Here is a 26,862-nt window from a genome sequence, read left to right on the forward strand (position 1 = left end):
GCTTGTTATGTTGCATTCTGTGTTTTGCCATATGTCTGTTTGTTGCTCTACAGCAATGTTTGAGTCAATTTGAAAATCTGGGATGCAGCTCTCCTCTCCAGTGGTTGTGGAACAGTGTGTGTGTGTATCTCTGTCATACACACACACACACACACAGACAGACATACAAACACACACACACACATGCACGCACGCACACACACACACACACACACACACACACAGACATACAAACACACACACACAAACACACATGCCTTTCAGCACAGTCACCAATTTATCTTGTAAATATGTTGAAGCGCTTAAGCACATAGAGCTTAGTAGATGTGTCTGTTTCTGTGTGTGTGTGTGTGTGTGTGTGTGTGTGTGTGTGTGTGTGTGTGTGTGTGTGTGCGTGCGTGCATGTGTGTGTGTGTGTGTGTGTTTGACTATGCTACTGAAACCCCTAAAGGGGCTGTTTATTTCCCCAAACACCATGCACGTATTGATCCAGAATACGTGAAACCCCAAGAAATAAGTACACACACACACACAAACACAAACATGCACACACTCACACGTATGCACACACAGGTCTACATGAAATTTCTATCTCTGAGTTTATCTCTGTCACACACACACAAATGGTAAGGCACATACACACACAATTTGTGCCGAGATGAGAGTGTTAGAGCTGAAATATGGGGAAGCTTACCAGGGCTTACATTGTTTTTATGGTTAACACCCACATAGGAATGCACACACTCACACAGGAACACACACGCTGAGACAGGTGGGCAGATCGAACAGGAAAGCTGGGGATAAAGCTATGAGATCACACACAAACACACACACACACACACACACACACACACACACACACATGCACCTTTTCAGTCATGCAGCTGGTCTGCCAACTACATCAAAGCAACTTCACAGCTTTGGTGGTACAAAGCAGAACCAAAGTCAAAGATTGAGTTCGGCCTGTTTGCAACTGCCAAGAAACAATTGAATTAATTTTTTATCCTGTGTCTCTGATTTCTGCCTGTTGCTGGGAGTGTTGCCCATCTACACCGTGCCAAAAATTGCAAACCTACTGTATCACCTCCCTCAGAAGTGTTGGACAGGGACCACAGGGCGAGTGTGGCCAGGCTGTGCCACAGGCCCCTTGTTCCTTCCTGTTCTTGCGGCTAAAAAAAGAGAATTTGTGATTCCCAGCCAAATCATTTGGTAGGGAGAAAAATAACATGTTTATTTGGGGTTAATTCACAACTGCCTTAAATTTGGGTTGTGTCCAGAGAGGGTCCAGCTAAATAAAGAAGATTTTAAAGTGACTCTTGCTGGTCCATGCGAGTGTAATACATCCACCAAGTCTGGTCCACTCACTCCTTTCCTGTGGCAAGAACAATGTGGATTGAATATAGTGCCAGACAACCTCTGTGGTGACACCGTGGTAGTGCTATGGCATCAAATAGTTCTGCCATTTTGGAAACCAGCTGGCTTCAAAGTGCTCTCAAAGTGAAACTTGAAACTAGAAATGTGTGTTGTTGTGTATCCTAGAAAATATTTCTCCAGCTTTGTGTCGCCACTCAAAGTCATGTTGTTTTCCGATCTATGGATACTTCATTAATTTTGGAACTGCACAACCCCAATGGAGCTCCAGTTATTGTGACAGGGAAAGAGTTAATGAACCAGGCTTGGTGGATGTATTACACTCACACGGACCCAATATATGGGTAAGAATCCAAACTATTACTTTAATGTCCCTCTAATTTAAGACTTGAAAAACAATAACGATACCACTATAAATAGATTTTCAGAATTAAAAAAAAAAATCAACCTCAAAAGTAAGTGCAGACGATGTTGGAACAAAATACCCTAGTCCACATGAGAACAATGGTCTACATGACTTTGGCAGACAGGTGTAAATGTCTTGTCTTCCAGTGCACTATTCACTTTTTTTGCCATCAGTCTAAGTGAGCAAAAGCAACTCCGTGGAAACCAATTTCACACAAGTTTACTCATGTGTCTTTAGAACTGCAGTGTGAGGCGGATAATGAAGACAGAGGAGACTTTGTGAATCGCTGTTGATGTGTGTGTGTGTGTGTGTGTGTGTGTGTGTGTGTGTGTGTGTGGGCACCGTGCAAGCAAATCTCCAGCAGCACATGTTGACTGAGATGGGGGAATAAAGGGAGAAGAGAGACAGGTGTACTGAGCTCTTTTGTTGATCTTTTTCTTGTTTGTTTTTAATTTAGCTAATCTTAATCTATGTGTCCAAAGCTGCAAGGAATAAGAGAAGCGGTGGGACGGGGTCCAAGACATCCATGCAGTAAATTTAGTGCGACTGAAGAAATCTGCCACATTTGTTTTCTTATATACCTGAGGTTTAGTTGCTGTTTATGGTTCTTTTTTAGTGTTTTGCCTGCTTCAACTCTTGTTTTTAATGTGCCTATTACACCATATGTTATATAAACAGGTAATGAATAAACTTGGCCAAATGAAAAAATGAAACAAAACATAATGCTGTAAACCTTTAGCTTTGGAATGACAACAACACATCCAAATGAGTGTCAGTTTTATGTCTAAAATATCATCATGGGGGTGGGGGGCAGAATTATGATGCTGTGGATACAGATATCAAATATAACATTGTGAGGTCTGCTGGCATCTTTGCTTACATAGTGTCAGGATCAAATTTTAAAAAAATCTTCCTGATTAACTGATTGACTGAAACATAAATATAAAAAAGTGTAAGGAAAGGATATTTATTTAATGGGAGGGGTGTTATTGTTCAAAACTGTGATGTTTTATTGTTTTAGATTTTTGTTTACATCTACAGGTTCAGCATTATATCATCAATGAAGATCCATTGTTTCCCAGTATGTAGATGTAATGAGATTTTGATGTACAAATACAAAATAATCAAAGTTGTGTTAATTATTTGGCATTTATTGTTACATAGGCAAGCATCCCGGCATGGAAAATTAGCTACCAAGTTTTAAAAATTCATTTTTCATTTTGTTGTGAATAGTCGACATGTCATCGTGTTGATCAGGCTGTGGTGCTTACTTATGACAATAGTTGCATGTGGGAACTCATGGTTCATTTGAGGAAGAAAAAAAAAAAAACACTGAAAAGCTTGTCTTTTTTGACAGGTTACATTTGTCATTTCGTGGTGTGCAGAACATTCTCAGTAACTGATTGGCTTCTGAGTAGCGAACACAGTTGCCTTTGTTATCAGTGATTGGCCACCTCACAACTTCAATTTCACATCAATGCTAGCTGTCCATTCAGCTGTGAGGAACAAGGTTCTATTCTTGAGCTACATCTGTTTCCAATTGAGGGAACAAATATGGGATTAGGCATGTCACAGCTTTTCACAAGTTTTCAAATCTCAGATGAGACCATGCACCTCCGTTTGAAAAGCTTTTGTCCCAGGGGCCCTGTGTGAGAAACATGTTTGCTGTTTATAGTGCTCAACTGTATAACTGTTCACACCGTATGACAGGAGTTCAGATTCCAGTTTTATTTATAGCCCTTGATCACTGTTTAGTCTCAAAAGGCTTTGCAGGCCCACAGTTTATAGAAAAAAATGACCAATGCCCTGACCAAGAGGAGATAATAGTGGTGGGAGTGAAACGCAGTCAAGGCTCAATGAATAATTTTCAGTGTTACCCCCATTTATTTATGTGGTCCGGCATTAGGATCTGCTGCACCCAGCCAAGGCTTCTGTGTGTCGGGGAGGCTTTAGTGAGCTCCCAAAACTGCCCGCCAGATAATGTGCAATGACGTCATCTGTCAGACAGTTGAAACAATAGGCTTTGTCTTTCCAGTTTCAAATCTCCTATACAAGTCTCTTTTAAAAAGTACAAAGTGCACTGAGAGCAAACTGTCGTCACTCATAATACTTATTTGTTGGGAAAACATAATAAAATGCCATCTCCCTCCATGCATTTGGCCAGCAGCAGACCACACTGACGCAGTCAGCAGCAAAAATGGCATCCTGTGGAAGACGTTGTAGCTGACTGCACTGTGTATGACAGCTGAAAGCGAAGGAATGATGAAGGAATCCGGAGACACACGGCGTCTCCTCTGCTCCTCAGGCTGTTTTCCCTACAGCAACTTGTCGGCACAATGTGAATTTACCCAATTAGCACAAATGCTAATAAAAGCTTCATTATGTGCTTGTGTGTGTGTGTGTGTGTGTGTGTGTGTGTGTGTGTGTGTGTGTGTGTGTGTGTGTGTGTGTGTGTGTGTGTGTGTGTGTGTGTGTGTGTTTGCATGTTTGTGTCGGCATGTTGATGTATGGGAATAGTTGTGACATCGAGTTTACCCACAATGCTGTGCTGCCCAAGGGACCATGAACTGTCACCTACCAAGGAAATTGACTGTTGTACGCACACACACACACACACACACACGCACACACATGCATTATTAAGGGCGTGGGCAGACAGGAAAGGAGACACATGTGCGCACATACACACACACACATGCACACACACATTTACATGTAGTCGGAGAGAAACTTATAGCTACATTGAAGATAAACCACCTATACACACATACACACACATACACAGACAAACGGATACACACACATAAACATCACGAAGACGCACACGCACGCACGCACAGCAGAGCCAGCCAGCCCATCCATCCATTCTGTATAGTGAGTTGACAGATGTAAATGTGCCCAGAGGACAGCAAGACTAAATGAAGATGCATTAGACCCCGTTTGTGTGTGTGTGTGTGTGTGTGTGTGTGTGTGTGTGTGTGGATGTGTGTGTGTGTGCAAGTGAGAGAACTGTAACAAGCAAGAGGGACAGCAATGATTAATGTCCCATTTAAACATTGAGCAATGAACACAGTTTTATTTTGTTCCTCTTTATTCTATTCTATTCTGTTCTATTTTATTCTATTCTACTCTATTCTACTCTATTCCATTCTATTCAATTCTTTTCATGAATGTTCGACATTGAAAATGAACTGTCAGACATCAGTCTGTGCTGTTCTGCTCTGTCATGTGTTTTGTTGTGGAGCTCGTGTGAGTGTGAATGCTTAAATTTCCCTCTGTCTGACTACATGAAAGCTGTAATATCATATGGATTCATCAACACCATGCTTTTTACAGAGAGAGACCACCACACGTGTACAGACACGTGCTGCACACTCTCACTACAGCCACAAACACTTTCACATGCAAACACAGAGAAGAGTGCTTTGGTGTGTGTGTGTGTGTGTGTGTGTGTGTGTGTGTGTGTGAGCTTTTGCATGTCCTTGTTCGGTGTGTGGCTGCATGTTTGTGTGTATGATGAAGGCAACTGATGTTATTTCTCTGTTGTTTTTGTCCCCTCTGGCATACCATAGCCTCGGGGCAGGCCATCGTTACTATGGTAACTCCTGGCCAGGTCAGGGTTGTCATAGCGATGATGACAGGAAGGAAGAAGGGAGAACAGGATGTGTTGGCAGTGCTCTTCGCAGAAGACGGAAGAGAAGGAGCAGTGAAGAGGGGGATGGAGGAGGGAGGGAGAGGATTTTGGAGATTGAGATATTTCTCTTGGCTGAATGCAATTTTATTTCATCTGTCATCCTCCTTTTCCACAAGAGCATCTCTCAAAGTGGGGCGTGGTGAGCTTCAGGGGTCTTTGAGGAAGTCCCACAGAGCCCCAAGCAAAGATAAATTGTGTTGTAAAATCGACAGGAAAGCACAGAGACAGCCAGGCAGAGATTTTGTTTGCTTAGTACCTGAGCTCTTTTTGTTCATGCCAGTTCAGTGAAGCAACCCACTCCACGCTATCCATGTGTTGGGTGGTCCTTTGCCTCCACAACATGCATTAAAAACTCCTTAACGCACACTTTGTCTTGTCTTGCTTATGCCGTGGTCACAAATGCACAAACAAAAATAAAAACACGTCAGTTCCGTGTTACAGTGGATGCTCCTTGTAAGAACCAACACCTGTAGTTTTGTGGGTGTATGCTGTGTCATCTTGTACAGAGATTTACTGATGTTTCTCTGTTCTATTTGTCCCCTCCAGCACTCTGTAGCCTCAGGCAGGGTCACTGTTACCATAGCAACCACCGGCCAGGTCAGGATTGTCATAGCAATAATGACAAGAAGTAAGGAAGGAGAGAGAAGCAGATGAGGTGGCAGTGCCCTTCTGAAGAGAGGGAAGGCGGGATGAGGTGTAGCAGCAAGTTTTAGAGCCTCGAGCATGAATCTTTCAAGCTTCAATTAAACAGATTCTGTGGTATAGTATTTTTTTATTGCCACGAGATATGCTTTTGTGCTTAGGAGTGATAAGGTTGAGAATCATTACTTTGTAAGTAACTGCTCTCAGTATCCCAGAAGACAAGCACACAGACTCCGAACACTCGGGGCGGACTTTTCTTTACTGCATGAAATACAGTGATGCAACACTCTTGACAGGACACTCACGGCTAATATATTCACTGAATAATTACAAAACAGGAACTGTTTTAGCAGTAAATAAATTAATAAATAAATTACCATTGCCTAATTCTACCTGTCATGGCATTACAGTACCCACATTAACCTCTTCATTTTAATAACAATAATCATTTGAATGGAATAGAAATTCAACAACTCAGTGCATTTCATCAACCCTAATATAAAAAGTGAACAAGAGATAAACCAAATCCATGGTAGCACTACATTAACCTCATGAGCAACTGAACTATTCCCAAGGTTCAAGTTCCAATTATTATTATTTTTAATTTAATTAATTTATTTATTTTTAATTTAATTTATTTTTATTTTATGTTTTTCAGTGTTGACTCGATAACACCATGATTATTGCAGCTGCAGTCTTTCTGAAAGTAGCTCCATCCTGTGAAAAGGTCATTGCACGTCTCCAAATAGACTCCCACTCTGCTTTGTTATTTTTGCCTCCTCACCACCACCAGAGGGAAGTAATGGCGCACAATAATGAAAAAGAGAAAAAAATAGTCCGATTAACTCTGAGGTGAACACATACTAGGAAATAATACAGTTATTGCGTAATTTATAATGATGGATTACATTAGTCTCTGCATGCTGTTTTTAATGTATTTTTGATAACAATTGTGCCTGTGATATAAGGGAAGCAAGGCAAATCTGTAGTAGAACTGGAGGTAGTAGCTTCTGATAGTGGGAAATACAATGACGCGTTTACACTCTTCACAGACATTAAAGGACAATACCAGTATAATTTCTTTTCTTTTTCTTTTTTTTCCATAGCTCAATTAATTAAGTTATAAATAGATGTATTAAACCTTTAAGGCTATCACTTCATTACACAAGCTGGACAATTCTCACATATTTTCACATAGTGTTTACAAGCATTTTAGTAATTGGATTATGTGCCATGTATGGGTATGTGTATGGGGGTTTTGAACACATTACCTGCTTTAACCCAGTTACTCACAGTTATCTGTTTTTTGTGTGCATGAAAACATAAAAATACAAAAACAATGTAACAAAAAAATAACTTAATGGACCAGGCAAAAAAAAAAAAAAAAAAGGTAGAATTGAAGAAGCTGCACCAGCAAACCACACGTTGGTATTCCAAATGCCAGCAGGAAACTTTCAGAAAATTTAACTTCAAAACTGTAGAGGAGTTAGGAGTTCAGAGTAGTGGAGTTAACAAACTGCACACAGCATACTCCCTGTTTGCCAACCTTTATCCTTTGGTATAAAGCAATTACAGACTGGCCTGCATACTTTATACCAAAGGATCAACAGACTAGAAAGGCAAAATGTTTTCAGTTTGTGAGTCCAGCTTCCAATCAGTGCTGGAGTGCTCACTTGCTGCTGTTCAAAGAGACTTTCTATTTCAGTCTTAAGTTTCGATTCGTCATTGCCTATCCAGACCTGGCGTCCGCATTTAATTTGGGCAATCTGTGAGGTGTCAGCCGGAGTGCTCTTCTTTGTTTCAGTGCCACTTTGTCATGTAGGCTACATGAAATTTGATTTCAACTCCAGTGACCCTGGTCCAACTCCAAACTGACACCAAGAAGTTTTCTAGTTTGAGTTAAGTTTTAATTTTTAGTTTAAAACTATATTATTTAACAAAACTTTAACAGAACTTTAACCCCATCAAGTAAAATATAAGCCTGTTATATGCCATTTTAATAGTGTCCTGTCATTGTTTTACATTCCTGTAAACCACCAAAACACCATGCAGATTTTCAGCCACTAGTTGACCCCCACCTGGTGAAATCGTCTGGGGAGTGCTATGAATAGGTGTGTGTTTGTCTGTTCGTTACACAGTGGCATACAGTACCTTCCAAACTGATGCTTGGATTCCCACCATTTATGGGCAATGGTCAGGGAAGGTAGATGGAAGAAGTAGCTAACGTGTCGCACCCCTTGGCCAACAGGGGGCATGGTAGTGGGCGTGGCACAGAATAATTTGCAGGCTCACAACTTCTGAATGGATTCACACGTTATCACAAAACTTTGACCAGGTATGTGATGGAAGATCTGATTGACTTTTCAGGCCATTCAGTCAAAGGGGAGCGTGGCAGTGGGCGTGGCATACCAGAAGAAGTTACATCATTTGTCAACAGTTTAATGTAACCCCCCAACATTTTCACATAAGGTGTCTTCAGCTAAGAAAAAACATATTAACTTCTCACAGTGACTGGGCCATACCCAATTTTGAGGATATGGATATGTTTGTTTGTCTGTTCATCTAGCATGTTAAGTGAGTGAAAAACTCCTTTTTTTACATCCAGCTGCCTCACATGGCACTAAACAAAGCACAGAGGGCACGTGTTTACTTGTTGACATCAGTAAGCCTCGATCTGCACATAAAATGTGATGTATTGTCAAGGCTACGACCAAGATGGCAAAGCACATGGATTTCACCTATGGCTTTGGGAGCTCAAACTGTTCCCAGCAACTGCTGATTTATCTTCGACCAAAACAATAAATTTGAAGTTGAGACATTGTTGCTTGCAGTGGCAGCCATGTTAGCTGCACATTTCTGCTCCATGATTTACTAAATAACTGGTGATTCTATGACTGCTGATCTTTATATTATTGGGTATCATATCATGGGAATGTAATATATTAGCAGTCAAGGTTTTTCCGGTTCCACAGTGAACCTGGAAAGGCTGAGGAGAGCCGGTGTTTAACAGAGTGTCGCTGCTACAGTGATTACTCTGTTTAGCAGGTGATTGATGAGAAGCACTGCTGGAAATGTCACTCGCCCTGCTAATACATTTACACCAAGGGAACATAAGAGATGCAGTGTCAATACATTTTAATACATTTACTCCATTGGAGCTGTGTAGGAGGTGTGGAAATTTACCTTTTGAGCAGTTAAATTTTGTTCAGCTAGAGGCCGTGCTGCTGCAGTGCCGTAGATACACAGTGTTTTATGGTTCAGTGTTTGGTGTTTGTCATGCACCATACTGGCCTAATATGAGATGACTGTGATTATTAGCCCCTGTTTTTCAACACCAGGTTTTGGAGAAAAAAAAAAAAAAAAAAAAAAAAAAAAACTTTTAAAGGAGCATTTAAAAAAAGAAAAAAAAAAGAAAATCATTTTATCTGACAAAAACAAATAAATAAAGCATAAATAAAGGCAGATAGGCTGATTTACAGTATCTTTTAGATCAATCTAGCATTAAAAAGTGCACTAATTACCAAACATTTAGTCTAATTGCAATGTATCCTCAGGTCTAAATGACAGAATAGGTTGTTTGCCAATGAATCCCCAAACAACATATATGAGCATTTTAGCAAGTGCTAAACTACCTGCTAATGGTAACGAAAACATCATGGTTTGGATTAATATACTTTGTCATTATGGTTAAGGTTAGAAAAAGGTCATGGTTTTGCTCAAAGCACTCTTGATTCAAACGGGACTCAAATTTGGGTCTGTGTTTGATCAAACCATCTTCCACCCCACCTTCCCCTTAACATGGATTTTTTTGGCTCTTTATAATGCGTCATCCCATCTACATTACTTCAACAAAATGTAAATAGTGTAAATATCGTATCGTAAATATGTAAATGTCTTTTTAACCCCCTTGAAAAAATGACCACAGCTATTTTTCCTGCGAGGCTAGGGTGTATAATTGTAGACTAGTACAGAACTTGGAACAAATCTGACTGAGGAAAAAAAAAAAAACACCTACACTGTAGTAAATCAGAGAAAATTAAAAAAAAAAAAAAAAAAAAAAAAAAAGGAATAGAAATAGGCAGACTTCTTTAGCGTAACTCTTTTGGGCTACAGGCAACTTGGCCCAACTTTGGACTATTTTTTTTGTTCATTCTCACTATCGTCACTCTCTTGTTCCACTGGCTCCTCCCATGCAACATCGTCTTCACTCCTGACCCCAACTAGCACCATGTCTCCGCCTGCTGTTATAAGAGAAAAATGACATGAAACCATCTAGTCCTGGAATATAGGAAGACCTCACTTTTTCAGATGTAATTTCCAGGAAAAAACACAATAAACAAAACAAAACAAAAAAACATCCCTCTTGTATTTAGCCCAATACAGTACATGAACACTCCAAAGTCCTGCTCCATAGCTGTTGTTTATTATGTAACTTGTGATTCGACAAGACCCAATTCATTAGGCTGTGGTTTATTCTATGGTATTCACTGTGTTGTAGAACAAAGTGGAGTCTGTACTCTGATTGCCCTCCTTCACTGGTGATCCTTGGGAATTAATGCTGGAAACATCACTGGCTGGCACACTTAAAAGGAAAATCCAACATCCAGAATTGTCAAGCAGAATTCAAATATGTTGTTCTCATTATCTTGGACAGTGCAGTCACTATTTGAGATAATAAACAGCTCTCTTTCCCACAAGTAGAATTGAGGGAACCAAGGCTCTGATCTGTAATATCATTGGGACGTACAGTACAGCATGCTACTGTGAATAAGAATGGGAGAATGAATTGTGCACACTAGTGTTTGTTGGAGTATGCATCCCTGTAGTACCCTAAGTACTGTGCCGTATGCCACGAGGGTTGACAACCACTCGTGAAGAAGTAGCTCTTATTCCTCTGCCTTACAGTGCGTTGATTACTGTAGTGTGGTTGGACACAGTTCTGTAGCTCTTAACACATTAGTGCACAGGTTACACCATGATTTGATCTTAGCATTGTATTGTATTGTTATTGTTATCATTGTAGTATCATAGTAGTGTATATTATAGAATGAAGACAGCAGCTGCTTTTGGTGTACATTGTAACTTGAGGGCAGAGATGTTTATTATGTACACAGTAAAGGTCGACAAAATCAGTCTGTTATTCATAGAGTGAGTTTTAGCTTAAGATCATTTAGATTCTGACAAAGAAACTTTAAAAAAGGAGAGCTTTGACATTGTAATTGTTCATCGCTAGCAACATTAGCTCCACAAGCCCACTCAGTGGCTGTTCCTAAATCATCTGAGCACATTGCCAACAACATTTCTTAGCTTTAAGTGGAGTTGTTAATGGAACCACAAGCTGAGAGAGGAGTCTGCAACTACCCTGAAAAGCAAAGCTCTTCTTACAACGTATCCCAAAAATATGAACACTGTTTCACAAGTTTGTCTATTCTGAGACTTAATAACAGTCAGTGAGTTTGGATTTGTTTTAAAGTGAAGCCAGCTGGAGGACACTGTATCCGTGTATGATTTCATTAAAAGGTTGAAGAACCCATGAAGGTTAAACAACAGTATTATTCAGTGATCCAGTAAGACACTGATGTGTTTTACAATGTATCACAGAAAAAAATCTACCTCCAAACACGGAATATATAGTGTATACTATAGTGAAAATTAGTCTGCATGGCTCAGTTACAACGATTATCAGTGAAAAGCAATGTCCAGAATGTGAAATACGCCTTGAATGTAGTTGATTAATGAGTTGGAGCTGCTCGAAATGTCACTTTGGCTGTTGATACAGGGAGCATAAGCAGGTGGTATGAGGCCTCCATTTAGCTATGGCCCTTGGCCACAGCTGGCTATGGGCCCCATTAGAGTTTGGTTGGTTAGAGCTATTATGTACTGTGTGTCACTGGAGCTGTTAATACATTTACACCATGGGAGTACGGGCGGTGTTGGGGAGTCCATTTAGATCTGGGTCTTTGGCATATCGCCAGCAGCAACAACTCCAGGTACATCAAGAATCATAGATTAAAACAGTGTGGGAATTGCTGTTTGTTAATACAGCAACACCATGGGAACCAAATTATGGTGTTAAAGCATTATGGATTGTGCCCATTGAGAGCTGTTTTCAGAGTGAACTCCCGGTCTGCAGAGCTGCGGATGGGGAGTGATTTGTTTAGACTCCATGTGGTGAATGTTTGGCGCAGGTATCCCCACACTTTTCCCCAACATTTCTAGTTGGATGTTGAGTGGGATACATAATCCTCTGTGAAATCTAAGGGCTCAACCTGAAATTGCAGTATGGCATCCCTTGTTGAGCTATGATCCCCTAAAGCTGCCCTTGTTTACGTAGAGATTTATTGGATTGAGGATGTTTTTTCTTTTTTCCTCTCTGAAATGTACTGTCTGAAGTCTTGGTACAAGAAGACAATGTGACACATACACCTAAGTTCTAACTGCTTTTTTGAACAGGCAAAATATTTGTTTACATTTGTGTACATGAACACTGGGATGAAATTAACCTGTGTTGTGAGTTTAGCTTAAGAAAGTTACAAAAAGTTTATTTCTCCCTAAAACAAAATATTCTTACCCTGCCAAAATGTTTATTTCTCTAAGGGATGGATTTTCTCCCACATATTTCAGATGCTCTGGCTCACACATCTGTCCAAGACTGTCTTTGGCTATATGTGTACAGCATAATAGTGGTTCTAGTTCTGCTTGTTGTACTTTAAATTTAATGATAGCCCCTGGAAATCAAACATGAAGTTTAGAGAAGTTAGATGTCACACACTTATTAACTTGGGCTGTGTCACATTTAGGTGTTGAGAAGGCACTCATACTATGTTCATCCTCATTATTTAGTGACTGCGACCATTCATTCTACCATACCATTCAATTTAGCATAAGCTTAAGGAACTGTTTTATGGGAGTGACAACTCACAAACTGCAAGAACTTATCAAGGCGTGCCACACCATGTAGGCTATTTCATGGATTGAAGAAGCATTTCTATTCTATCTCTATGTCATGTATGTCTGAATAATGTATCTACCCTGATGGGTAATGGAGCAGCTCCTGTCCTTTATGGATGGTTCTCCATGCAGTAGAAAGAGAAACAAAAGTCAGTCCCTGAACTCCATGGGGTTTTGGCAAGTCCCCGGTTGGTTGACAGGTTGACCCCTGTCAATCAAAAAGAGCCAAAGAGCACCACCCACTGTAAAGGGTAATGACACTGACATGTCACACTTAGCTTGAAGAAATAGATGAAGCAAAATTCATGTGGTCAAATGTATGACAGATTATAATACATTTGATACATGTCTACATAGATTTGTACATACATTTGTATGTACAAATAGGTGTTTATAACTATTAAAATCACTGTTGAAATTACAACCCCTTAAATTGTTGTTTTCCCATCCATTACCTCTAAAATTAGTAGCAGCAGGGAAGATTCAGCATCTTCTTTCACCTGCTCCCTGAGCAGCTACATGTGTGGTCATTGTAGTTCAGTGGCAGCCATGTTCATGCTGCAGACCTGCTCTATTGTTGATAGGAAACCAGTGATTCCCTGCCAACTGATTTTTTTTCCCTTTTTTTTTTTTTTTTTTTTTTTTTTTTTTTTTTTAATGTGGAATGTAATTATGGTTTGTGTGTGTGTGTGTGTCACTGGAGTATAGGGGAGGCTGTGTGGGGACTACACTTAGGTTAGGTAGGCTGGCTTTTATCCAGTAGAAACTGTTTTAGTACATCCATAACCACAGATTAAAGGAGTGTTGTGCATTACTGCTTTGGGCAGATGGCTGGCAAAAATGTGTCACTGTACATTTATAACGTGGAACATTGTAGAGATAGTGTGGGAGACTTAGGTTAACAATTTTAGATTTTTACAAGCAGCATGTGACCTCTGCTACCAATGATACAGACCTGTAGGTCGGTAGGTAAATAGGTTTATAGAAAGACAGGTAGACATATGGACAGACTGATCGATAGACAGATAGATATATGTGGACATAGCTGTACCTCCACAGTTAGTGTAGATTGGCCTGACATGTGAGGAGTATATGAGGGATAGGGAGTTTGGCTTACAGCCTGCAGCAGCTGTTGTAGTTTGAACTCTCTCCCACAACTGCGCAGACAGTCTCTTTGTACAACATTGAGGCGACAGGTGGCATTTAGAGGTAGAGTTAGTTGAACTAGTGGCCTGCCTCTCAAATGGCTGGTAGAGTGGTTACTAATATACTCCTGGTATCCCTTATCCAGAGGTTTACAGACATTTTCTTGTTCTTGACCCCCAACTTGAGTTTCATTAACCTGCAGACCCCCGTCTGAAGTGATTATGCATCAGGGATGCTGACATGAAATGATAATTCTGTTTGTGTTTTAAATCATTTAGATGTCGCACATGAACAATGACCAGTAGATTCAAAGTCGTGAAATCAAAACATAATGTTAAAATAATCACTTAAACATTTTTTCATTGAAAAATCTCTTGCAAATTAAATCACAGTGATATTAAACTACTCCTCATTTTGCTGAGGAAGCCACTCAAGACCCCCTCAGGTGCGGACCTCACTGTTCTAACCCCGCTGAGCTCTAGTGATATCTTGTATTGATCAGTAAGAATATGGAACTGCAGGATTTTTTCTGGAGTAGTGTTACAACAACCTTTTTGACCCTTTTGGTGTGCTGTTTTTTGCAAACAATGACATAATTTGGTAGCAACAGGAGGGGATACGTGCTTTCTTTAACACTAGTTTTAGGTTGGATTTTGCCACACTGTCAGTTATCATTTGCTGCTTCTGCTGCTATCCATTCCACCTCCTCTGCACCACCTCCTGTGCTGATTACATTCAACTCCTCAGGAGATCCAACTCCAGGGTCCAGTTCATCAGGCTCTTCAAAGAGATATCGTGCAAATAAAAACATTGTGCTATTCATTCCTCTCTCAGGCTTGCCTGATAGAAATAACACACAGTAAATTTGCTAGCTCAGCTCTGTGGCACCGTGATTCAAAACAACAGAAGCTGCTGAAGATTGTTTCTTCAGAGTTCCAAAAAACGGCAAAAAATTCACCATAAAATCACTCCAGACAGCTTGTGCAGCATAATCCAAGTGTTGTGAAGCCAAATTATTTCACTGTGGGTCCAAAAGTCCAATATTTACCTCATTATATTCCAGATTTTCCATACTTGTTCTGCATCACTCCAAAAGTCACAACAGTAGCAAGCAGATGCTGCCTTCAAATGCTGTAGGAAATGTTGTAATTATATGTAGAGTGCCCTTTAATGACCCAGTAAAGAGGCAAATACATAAGTGAATCCAATTACTTGATTTTTTCATTCTTTTTGTGTTCTCTCAAATAGGGGCCAAATGTGCCTTAGTTCATTTTGAAATCTAAGACAAAAGAATCGCACACATTGTCTATGTGGTCATTTTCCCCTGACAGTGTATACAGTAGGAATCGATAGGAGAATCAATGACGAATTGGACTGATAAGGAGAATCGAAAATGGGAATGGAATGGGAAGAATCCTAACAATACCCAGCCCTAGTTGTTACATAACACAGAGGCAGAAGGAAAAAAAATAATGGTAGAGTATTCTTAACATGTATAATTTAGCTGGAGACAGAGAAAAGAAACAGAATGAGGGGCGGACAGAAAATTGGATAGACAAGGTTTCCACAAAACACTGGTGTTATTCAGCCAACAAAAGCCATAATCCAACACCCCTTTCATCCACCTTTTTCTCCCTCCCTCACTTCCATACTCCTCTTCTTCTTCACTTTTAACTTCCTCCATCCTTACATTGTTTTCTCCATGTGTTCATTCCTCCTTTTTCCTCATCTGTCTTTCCATGTGTTCCTTCTATCCTCTGTCCCTATTGTCCGTCCTGCTCTTGCTCTTTCCTCTCTCTCTTCTTTTCTCTCCTTCCATCCTTTTCTTCCCCTTTCAGCAGGTTAATGCCATTTCTCGCCCTCTCTCTCCTTCCTTCAAGACTTTCCTCTGTTGGTGTTTGGGGGCATCGCCACTTCCTCCACTTCCTGTCTTCATTTCTCTCATCTTGCTGTATCGCTATGACAACACTGGCCTGGCCTGGAGTTGCCATAGCAACACAGTGACCTGCCCTTAGGCTATGGAGGGCCAGAAGGGCCAAACACAACAGAGGAACATCATCAGTCACTCCCAGTACACACACACACACACACACACACACACACACACACACACACACACACACACACACACACACATACAGGGATACTGGCACAAGGGCAGACACATGGCTTGGGGTAAAGGCGCACACACACACACACACACACACACACACACACAGAAACATGCACATGCATTCAGACGTGAAGTGTCCTCTGAGTGAACAGCCCTCAATAGTTACTCAGTTCGTACATGTGCTTTTCTGATATCTGTGAACAGGTGCAACTCTTTTGCAATGCCAGAACCAGACAGCCTAGACAACTGTATGTATAGCCTGGAGGTCAGCCCATAGACAGTAAATGGGATACTTTTGTGTTAGCACCAATTCTGTGCATTATCATGACCATGAATCTGTACCATCAGTTATTCAATCCAGTTCGATTCAAAACCTTATTTGTGCATGAAGGAATCATTGAGGTTGCCCTGGTTTTCAAAGAGGTTGATCTACAAAGAATAAATATATGAATAAATAAATAAATAAATAACAGAAAAGGAAAAATCAGATTAAAAAATTAGTTGAACCAGATACACATCAAAGCAGGGAGGTTTGTGACCATGGTTTTAAATTGTCCATAGGATATTATGCATGCATGTGGATTCACACGTTATGCATGGCCTGACATTGATGAACAAAAAAAAAAAAAGGACATCATCATCATCATCATCATCATCCACATCCACATCATCCTCCATCGTAACATGTTATTTAGTCTCATATTCGGTGTCATAATCTTAGTTTTCCTTAAACAAGTGAAAAAATCTGCCAGTGAGATGAGATTATCCCACTTGTATCCAGTGCTAATCGATTTGTTTCTAGACTCCTTAATTTTCTTGATAAGAGTGGGTTAATCTGCATTCTGTCTTGTTTGAACACATTTAGAGTTGGTTTGGAGGAAAGCTAGATCATCATCCTCACCGTTTTTTTCAAGTCTTTTCTCATTAATTTGCCACTTGGGATTAATTCTCTATACTTGCATGTTACATGTTTTCAGTGGTCTAAGAGATCAGGGGGCTCCATATCAGTGTTTAGACCATTTCACTTTTTCCTGAGGGATTGAGATGATGAAGAGATTGTATTTTTTTTTTTTTTTTTTTTTTAATGCATTAAACACAGAGCCACAGCGGTTTTCACACAGCTGCCCATGTTTTGTATTTTGAATGGTCCAGAATCATAGTGCACTCTCTGAACACTTTTTTTCCCCAGAACAACCTCAAATTATCTTGAGTCCCAAATGGTCGGGATAAATGGAATCAAAAGCAAAGGAGTCAGCCAATATAAAGTAATCAAATTTATTATGTCCCTAAATACAATTTCAAGCTGCTAATTTGAACTTTCCTAGGCATTAGGTTAGGTTTTAACAAGGTTGTATATTACTGATTAAAACAAGGCAGGCAAGGCAAACCATTGTGCACATAACCAATATGTTACCATACTAATATTCAACATAAATTACCTTACAAGGTGAGAGTAACCCAATTTAATATTACTGATTATTTTATGGAAACTTTAGTCATGCTGTGTGTAAGGCAAGGCAAGTTTATTTGTATAGCACATTTCAGCAACAAGGCAATTCAAAGTGCTTTACACAGAGCATAAAGGCATTAAAACAATATAAAAGCAACACAAGAAAACATACAAGAAAACACACATAAAAACAATTAAGTAGGTAGACACAGCAATCAAAATTGCTTTACCACAAAGAAAGGACCTAGTATACAGTGTAAAGGGACAACGCAAGACATATGCTGGACAGTATATTATAAATTTATACTATATATGTATATTCATTTATTTTCAGTATCACAGCAGAACACCTTACATACTGAAAAGAAGTTGTATAATCCAGCACATTATAATACAGATTAAAACAAGAAATTATTATTTATGATGGATTACATGGTAAAAGTGACCCATTAATGCATTATCAAGGGTTTGGCTGGGTCCCACAGTTATAACACACTCCTGACACTCCATCGTAACCTCACATGACCCACTATACTCACAATACTCTGAATTTTTTCAGGCCAAGGACCACTAACTCGATGTGTCTCCAGGGCCTCTATCTGAGAATATATTAACTCTTGAGGGACATGCCCACGTACATGACTTAATGATTTAAATTGGTGTTCACATTGTGAATAGGGAGGCCAAAATAGAGAATGTAAAAATTATGAACAAAAAAAGCATTCTTATCCTTAATTATACTAAATCCAATTTTGCTAAGTTCTCCATGAAGCCCTATCAAGAACTCCTGGCCACTTTGGGAACCACTGCCTCACACATCCTGAAAGCCCTACACGTCCTGTATGTGGTCACGAAGCCCCTTACAAACACCAACATGCAATCACGAAACCGGCTGCACTACCTGCATGTGCACATGAAATGGCCTACACAGCGCAATAGCCTCACATGTGCTACATGTGGTAGTGAAATGCCCTAAATGAGCAACACACTAACATGAAACTGCTTGCAAGTGGGAGACAATGCCAGCTTTCAAAACTGATCAACTGCAGTTGTCACCAATTCCAGCTTTCATCCCACATACTGTACATCCTCCATTAGTACCACTTTCATTTGCATAATACAGTAGAACTAAATTACTGAGATACAAAACCAGTCACTTAACCTTTTTTTTTTTTTTTTTGTACCTTCTGATAGCAAACAGCATTTTCACAACGTTTCCTTTTGGAGATGGGGCAAAATTACAGCAGTACAACAGTGGTAACATATGTGTTGCAGATCATGGTCTAGAATTATGAACACTTCATTCTACCTAAGTGACTGACTTACTGACTTAGATTACGGACTTCCTTCCATCTGATTTCTTACTTATTTCCCTGTTTCCTTCCACCCTTTATTTCATCCCTCCTTCCTCCAGGCCCTCAGCTTGGGTTCGGAGTGTGGCTGTAGCTTATTAAAACAAAACAGGCAGCGTGTTTACACAGAGGAAGGCATGGTCAGCTGAATGAGAGGAACTCGCCTGCAATGCATGACTTCATGCAACCCAAATAATGAGTCAATTAGAGTAAATTATACATGTTTAGGCCGCTCTGCAATTAGTTCACCTCTCTCTGTGTCTGTCTTCCTCTGGTCTCTGTATCTCCCCTTTCCTCTCAGCCTCTCCCATGTCTCTCTTTCATTCACTCCCCCCTCCTCCCTCCCTCCCTCTCCTTTCTCTGTCTCTTTATCTTCATCTTCCTCTCCCTCTCTTTGACACCCCCCCCCCCCACACACACACACACCCCACCCCCCGCCCACCCTTCCTCCGTGTCCTAGTTCTCAGGGTCTCATGTTGAAGCTTTGTCTAATTACCATGCTAGCATTTAACTGGAACAGCGTACACAAACATGTAGATTGACTAACTGAATACCCTTTACACGTCGACACACTGCATTGTGTGCACACACACACACAGACACACCGTGTCTAAACTGACCAACTGAGTACACAATATATGCACACATCACACACAGCGAGTTACATGCTCCATTTCTATAACTACACATAACACGGTGTTACCAGTGGAGCCACAGATACCCCTTTTCCACCAAAGCGGTTCCAGGGCTGGTTCGGAGCCAGTGCCTGACTTAGCACAGTTTTTTTGTTTTTCCACCGCCCAAGCACCGGCCAAACTGGTTCCAAATCGGTTCCAGGCAAGCACCAACTTCGAGCAGGGGCTAAACAGGGGCCAGAGAATGAACCGATGACGCGACCCACCACATCATTGGTGGGCGGGGTTACAGACCCAAACGGGAACAGCGAACGCTATAAACGTAAAGCTAAACATACTCACCATTTGTTCCGACCACGAATACAATGGTTGGCCGGCAATAAATGCGTTTTTCGCCTCTGGATTGCAATGTAGGCTTGTAAAGACACGAGCAGTATTTGCATCGCTACGATGGGTTGTCCATTTGTCGTTCATGTTTGTTATTGTGATTTCGAGCGAGTGTCTCACACAACACGTTTTACGCTGACGTAATGACGTGGCTCTGACTTGGCTCCGGTTGGCTCTTGGCCGGTGGAAAATCAAACCGGTTCTTTGTTGGAACCAGTTAACCTCTGGCTCTAGCACCAGCACCGAACTAGCACCAGGTTCTTTTTGGTGGAAAAGGGGCAAGAGAGATACAGCAGACTTTGTCCACTTGAGCCATTGTGTTGCTGGTCTGATGGTCTGTAGATTTCAGCCTAATTACACTATAGACTGCATGTTGCTGCCTGCTAGGTGAAACATGCAACAATACTGTAGATTAGAGGCTGACATATTTTCAGGAATCTTGTGGGTCATGGCATTCCTGTCGGATTCCCATGGGATGTGAGTCAATTTCACTATGCATCACATGACTGAGATGGGACAGGAATAAAGTCAACAGGACCAGGCAGGACGGGAATCATAGATAGTAACAAAAGGTCAATTTTTATGTATAGGTTTTGACCCCTACCTAATGCGTAGGCTGTATTTGATTTATTTCTTTTTGTTTGAATTTTCCTAGAGCAAAACTATGCCTTTCACTGAAACATCTGTATACTGCTCCAGTACTCTGTTATGGAGATATTGGTACAAAATTGGGCGATTTAACCGGCATGGGAAGCCTAACAACATCGCTTGATTTTCTTCTTCTCATCTTTTCTTCAGAAAAAAAAGTGTATTGACAGTTTGATGTAGCCAGTACCACCTCTGTAAGATTGGGGAAATCGTACAGAGATTCAAACCCCATCCGAACAGGTACATGAAAACACAGACATTAAAATAAAAAAAGAAAAAAAAAACTCAAATGGCATTTGGGAAACTAATCCCGTCCAAATCGGGCTAATGATGCAAATCATTTGGGTTTGCCAAGAGCAGTAAAATTTTTATTCTTGTTGTTGATGTATTTATGAATGTTGGCAGGTTCTTTTTTTTTTTTTTTTTTTGGTTAAATGAATAAGTTTGTTGGTTAGCTGATTTGGCATTTTGTAGAGGGCAATACTCTTTATAGTTTCCTCTTTATTTTCAAGTTTTTGCCACACTGCATGCATAGTCAGGCATGATGCAGCCCACTTGGATTGACTCCAAGGGGTCATCCATGGTCTTCTGTAACAAGGATAGATATGGTTTGATAATAAATAATATTATCCTCTGTTTATTTTCTCCATTACAGTCTTGCCCAGCCATACATGTGGCACCCCTGGCCTTATTCCAAACGGAGTAATCCATGGCTCACGGTACAATATGGGGGACAAGATCCGCTACAGCTGTGAGTCAGGCTTTGTTCTGGAGGGACACAGCATCCTCACATGCATTGTGTCACCAGGCAGCGGAGCACAGTGGGACTTCCCATCACCATTTTGCAGAGGTAAATCTATCTATCTGTCTATCTATCTGTTCAACTGTCTGTCTGTCTATCTATCTGCTTGTCTGTCTGCAGTCTGCTGTCTGTTAATTGATTTGGAATCTAAATTTGGTTTTCATCTCAGGCACAACTCAGTGCCACGCAATTCAAAATTTTACTGATCGATTTTACATCAAGGTCTGCCCCCAAACTATATTACGGACCATTTAAGTAATTTTGAATTTGATCCTCTGGCCTCAGTTGGTCTAGAGTCAAAACTATATCTGAGTGACCAAGTTTTCATCATCAAACCTGCCACATTGTGGGAAGACCTGCCCAAGAGACTCAAGCTAGCCAACTCAGTATCATCTGACAAATCTGCTTGTTTTTTTCTTCTTTTTTTTTTAGAGCGATGCCTTGATTAAATTATTTGTCTCAAGTGTTTATTTTGTTTTAGTTTTTGACTTTCTTATTTTGTTGTAATTCTTTTTATTCAGTGTGTTTTATTAAGTGTGCTGTAATTTTAGGTAAACACTTTGTAAACTGTTTCTAGTGCTTCATTGATTGCTTTATTAAATAAATGTATGATGATTTGATGATCAGTATATTATTTTTATTTTTTATAATTTTTTTTATTATTTTTATTATTACTATTTTTAACATTTTGTGGATGACTTCAGGGATGAAAGGGAAATTAAACTCACTGAACATATCAAAATTAGAATCACATAATTGAAAGGGGGGAAAAGGTAAAAACATTAATTACTAAAATCATTACAAAAACATTAATATGTGATATTCAACAATGACATTTTATGTCAATGAATGTGTGGTTAATAAATTGCCTAACTAACCCACTGGAGTAAACACAAATATCAGTTTATGAAAATATGAAAAGTACCTGTGTACGTATAGATAGAGGGTCTTCTTGTTATCTGTCCTTGTCCAGCGGAAGGAGCGTGTGGCGGCACGTTACGGGGCACCGCAGGTTCGATAACCAGCCCTGGCTACCCTGCAGAATACGAGAACAACCTGGACTGTACATGGTCAATCCTGGCTGAGCCCGGGGACACTATAGCCCTGGTCTTCAATGACTTCCTGTTGGAGGACAGATACGACTTCCTGGAAATCAGCGGAACGGAGGCACCAAGTATATGGTGAGTTGCAAGTGATACACACATACATGTATTCTATAATTCATCACACAGAAAACACAATGTTAGGTGTAACAACACGTCATGTCGAAGGGAAGAAATTACTTTCCATACACTAGTGCCATTATCACACGACATTATCGCTCGTAATCACACCCAAAAAGTATGGGTTATTAGATCACCACTGCACAGTGTAGTAGGTCAGAAGGCTATTATCACCTATTACTATTGTCCGTCGTCTTTAACCACTCAAATGTCAGCTTTGTCATTAGCTTTTGTTAACTTAGCTTCCATTATTTACTTGCTTGAGGTTAGGAAACTTAACGTAACATTCCCTACCATCGCTAGTGAATGTTAGCTAGATAATGTTTGTGAGCCCAAAAATGAACACGGCTCCTGCTCGAGTTGGGACTAGGGGCCCTATCTTGCGCCAGACTCCCTAAACCCGTTATTTGCGGATTTAGGGTTGCGCAAGAGGCGTTCCCCCGTAAAAGTTGCTATCTTGCGCACCTCCCGCTATCCGCAAAACACCTGCGCTACCCGCTATATTATGCATAGGCGTGTTTTGGGCGTTACGCCAGTTAAACCAATCAGTGTGCCAGGTGCCATTGCCTTTAAGGGCAGGATGCGCTATCCTAAATCCTAAATCCTAAACCCGCGATGGAGAGAGGGAGGTAGATTTTCTCAGGGCTTCTACTGAGGCTAAAGCAAGTTGGCTTTATATACATATTATATATTATATTATAGGCGAGTTAATTCGGGAGGTGGAGCCACATGTGTCCAAGTGGACGTGTCACAAGGTTGTACTGATTGAGTAAAATCCCCGGGCCACACCACACACACACAAGAGGCAGAGGTGGAACTATGTGTAAACTAATTTATTGACAAGGTAGATTGGGCAAATAAAATATTAAAAATAAAAATATAGCACAGCTGCTGGCTTATGATAAAACAATAAAACGTGCTGGCGTAAGTGTCCAATTAAAACAGTCTTTCCTCTAAACAGTCTATATGAGTAATATACTCAGTCCATTCCGGCGGCGTCCCGGTATCAGTCCGACCGTGTGCGTGGTGAGGCTCCGTCGGGGCGCGCATTGAAGCCGCCTGGACGCGCTCTCATAACAGCCCAAACTTTAGGGATAGCGGATAGCGGGTGGTCAGGACCACCCGCTATCCGCTATCCCTAAAGTGTGTGCGCAAGATAGCAACTTTAGGGATAGCGCATGAAACACGCCCACGGACACACTTCCAGGCGCAAATGACGGAGTCGGCATAACGGATAGCGGGTGGCGGGTGGCGCAAGATACCGTTTAGGGATAGCGGAAGTTCCTAAATCCGCAATTTGCGGGTAGCGGGTAGTGGCAGCGGATAGCGGGTGGCACAAGATAGGGCCCTAGATCTCAGGTCTGTGGAGTGAAGCTTCGTGTGATTGACCCATCCACCACTCCAGCCACCTCCTTACACGACCAGCTTTGACTGATGAAGACGGATTGATGATAGGAAAAAATGATCACAGCACTCTGACCAACGAGAAAGTGCAGTAGGGACCTGCTAACCCATACTCTGTGGGGGGGATTATGACTGATAATGGCTATTCAGTGGTGTTGAATTGGATGAAATGAGCCACAGTGAGGCACTCTGATGGGTCTCTGATGGGTTAAGACAAGGCTTTGGAGCATTTTATTCCCAAACACCCTTTTTTTTTCTTTCTTTTTATCTGCCTACGTTTTTTCCTTAAGAACCCCTCCTACCCTAATCCCCCTGGACACCACACACACACACACACACACACACACACACACACACACACACACACACAGTCTTAAGTATCAAAAATGTTGCCACTGCTGGCTATGTAAAAAGTAAGTTTCATTTAGTCCCACATTTGGATTCCTCATGAACAGTGAGCCGCCCTCACACACGGCTCACCTGACAACCACCTCTGTGGTTTTCATGGCAAATTGGGCTGTTGTGGAAATGGAACCGTTGGTGAAAAAATCCAAGATGTGCGTTGCTTTTTTGGGAGAGTTTATAAAGCATGCTGCTGTTGTGGAAAGTCAATAGAGCACACACACATCGAGAGAGAGAGGGAAATGGAGAGAAGCAGGGTGTGTGTGTGTGTGTGAGAGAGAGAGAGAGAGAGAGAGAGAGAGAGAACAGCAATTTTGCTATTTTAATTTGTGCTCTTCATGAAACTGAATTTCTGTTGGGAGCCATATGACTTCTGGCAAAGAGCCAGAAATGGCTCGGTCGGACCACTGGGAGTTTGGACATGAAGTAAATAATATATGCAAAAATAAAGCATAGAGCCATGATTAGCACTTACACCAGAGGAGTGAGTGGTACAGATGTATTTAGATGTTGCTAATACAGGAGACACGACACACACACACACACACACACACACACACACACACACACACACACACACACACACAGAGACACACACACACACACAAATAAAGTGGACACTGTAGGCCTGTTCAGTAAATTAGTCCAGGACATAAGATGTTACTTCCAAGGGACTAGTAGCCTTGAGGCTTTATTGTTCTGGTTGCTGACTTGTTCAGAAAATCGTTGTTGTTTTCACTGCTATTTTCTCCAAGTTGTACACTTTCAAAGGGTGCATTTAATATCAAAAGCAGACAGAATGCTATTAAATGATGTTACTCAGGAGGACAGATGCAGCCACTGATAGATTAGTTACAGAGGGCTATAGCTGATATGGCCGATCTGTTCAAATCCAACAGGGAATGTGGTAAATTGTTGTTTTCACTCCCATTTTCTATGGACATGTTTGAAAATTGGCACTTCATGTACCTGAGCACACACTGTTTGATAACTTTGTAGAACTGTCTGAATTCTTGTTAGGTTGTTCAGCATCACATGTTGAATGGATTCATTGAAGGATTCGATTTTTTTTTTTTTTTTGCAGTGGAGACAGACTAATAGTCAAACACTTGTTTTGCCGCTGCTTTAAATTGAAAAAAAAAAAAAAAAAAAAAAAAAAAAACAGGGAAAAGTGAATGATTGTCTCTCCCTTCTCTCGATAAATACAGTCGAGATGCCCTTGAGCCAGGCATCTACCTCCCTAAATTCTCCTGTGGGGCTGCTCAGGAGACTATATTGGAGGATTGTAGTACTTTGGGTTGCTGTTAGGTGTGTGTGCATGTGATGTATTTGTAAGTTTTGCTGAAAAGTGCATGTCTGTTCACCATCCTTCCCTAGAATAATAAAACTAAATTTAAAAAAAGAAAGGGTGCTATTCCACTCTGATCAAAATTAGTTTTTGTTAACAGCTCACTCCTGCCTTGTTACATTTGTGGCAGGGATAATCACCTTAACTGTTTAACTGAAAGGAATTTATTGACAAAATTCATCTTCCTTTCATGGCATGGCTCAGCTAAACCATTCAGAAAGCTGTTATAATTTGGGCTTTTTTCCAATCAAGGTGAAATTATTTTTCTTTTTATATATATATATATATATATATATATATATATATATGTAGCTGTAGATTGTATTTACCAACACACCCTCCAAAATCCATTGTTCAAAAGTGAGACACATTCATTCCTAGCTAGTTTTTACAAAAGAAAACCATATGGACAACAAAAGAACAACAAAACTCCCAGTGTTGAAGTAGTGTTATTACTAGTTTTTATCAGGTAAACACATCTGCAATTCCACATATGATCACTTTAGCAAGGCAAGGCAGCACAGCTGTAGGAGGCAGGGTGCTGAGTCCTGTCTGGTGACACATAAATGTGTTGGATGCAGGGTGTGTTTCTATCTAGGAGGGCTAATGTGACAAGGCCAAGCTACCTTGGGCGACAGTCTCCCTTAATTGTAAAAATGATTCCTAGAAATCCATTTATTGGTTGGCATGGCCTCCAAAACCTCTCTATCTCCAATTTGTCAATTTCCCTGGCCACAGCTGACAGATGACATGGCCTCCTATGTGCAGAAAATGTTACATGATCCTAGAGAGACCTGTGAAGGAATTGAAAGGATAGATCGACAGATAAATCAGCGCAGAGAATGAGGCCGAAGGGATAGTCCTGGATGGAAACAAATGGAATGGCGG

The 26,862-nt window shown here is 40.7% G+C and overlaps 1 protein-coding gene across 1 annotated transcript in view; it reads left to right on the forward strand.

The window, feature by feature from the left end:
- Positions 1 to 26,862, forward strand: part of LOC115378771 (CUB and sushi domain-containing protein 1-like) — a 659,837-nt gene that overhangs the window by 350,748 nt on the left and 282,227 nt on the right. Inside the window, exons 4-5 of the mRNA XM_030079264.1 lie at positions 21,451 to 21,645; positions 22,571 to 22,778. Coding sequence (XP_029935124.1) covers positions 21,451 to 21,645; positions 22,571 to 22,778 — 403 coding nt within the window. The remainder of the gene's footprint in view (positions 1 to 21,450; positions 21,646 to 22,570; positions 22,779 to 26,862) is intronic.

Source organism: Myripristis murdjan, chromosome 3 (assembly GCF_902150065.1).
Source record: "Myripristis murdjan chromosome 3, fMyrMur1.1, whole genome shotgun sequence".
Classification (NCBI taxonomy): Eukaryota; Metazoa; Chordata; class Actinopteri; order Holocentriformes; family Holocentridae; genus Myripristis; species Myripristis murdjan.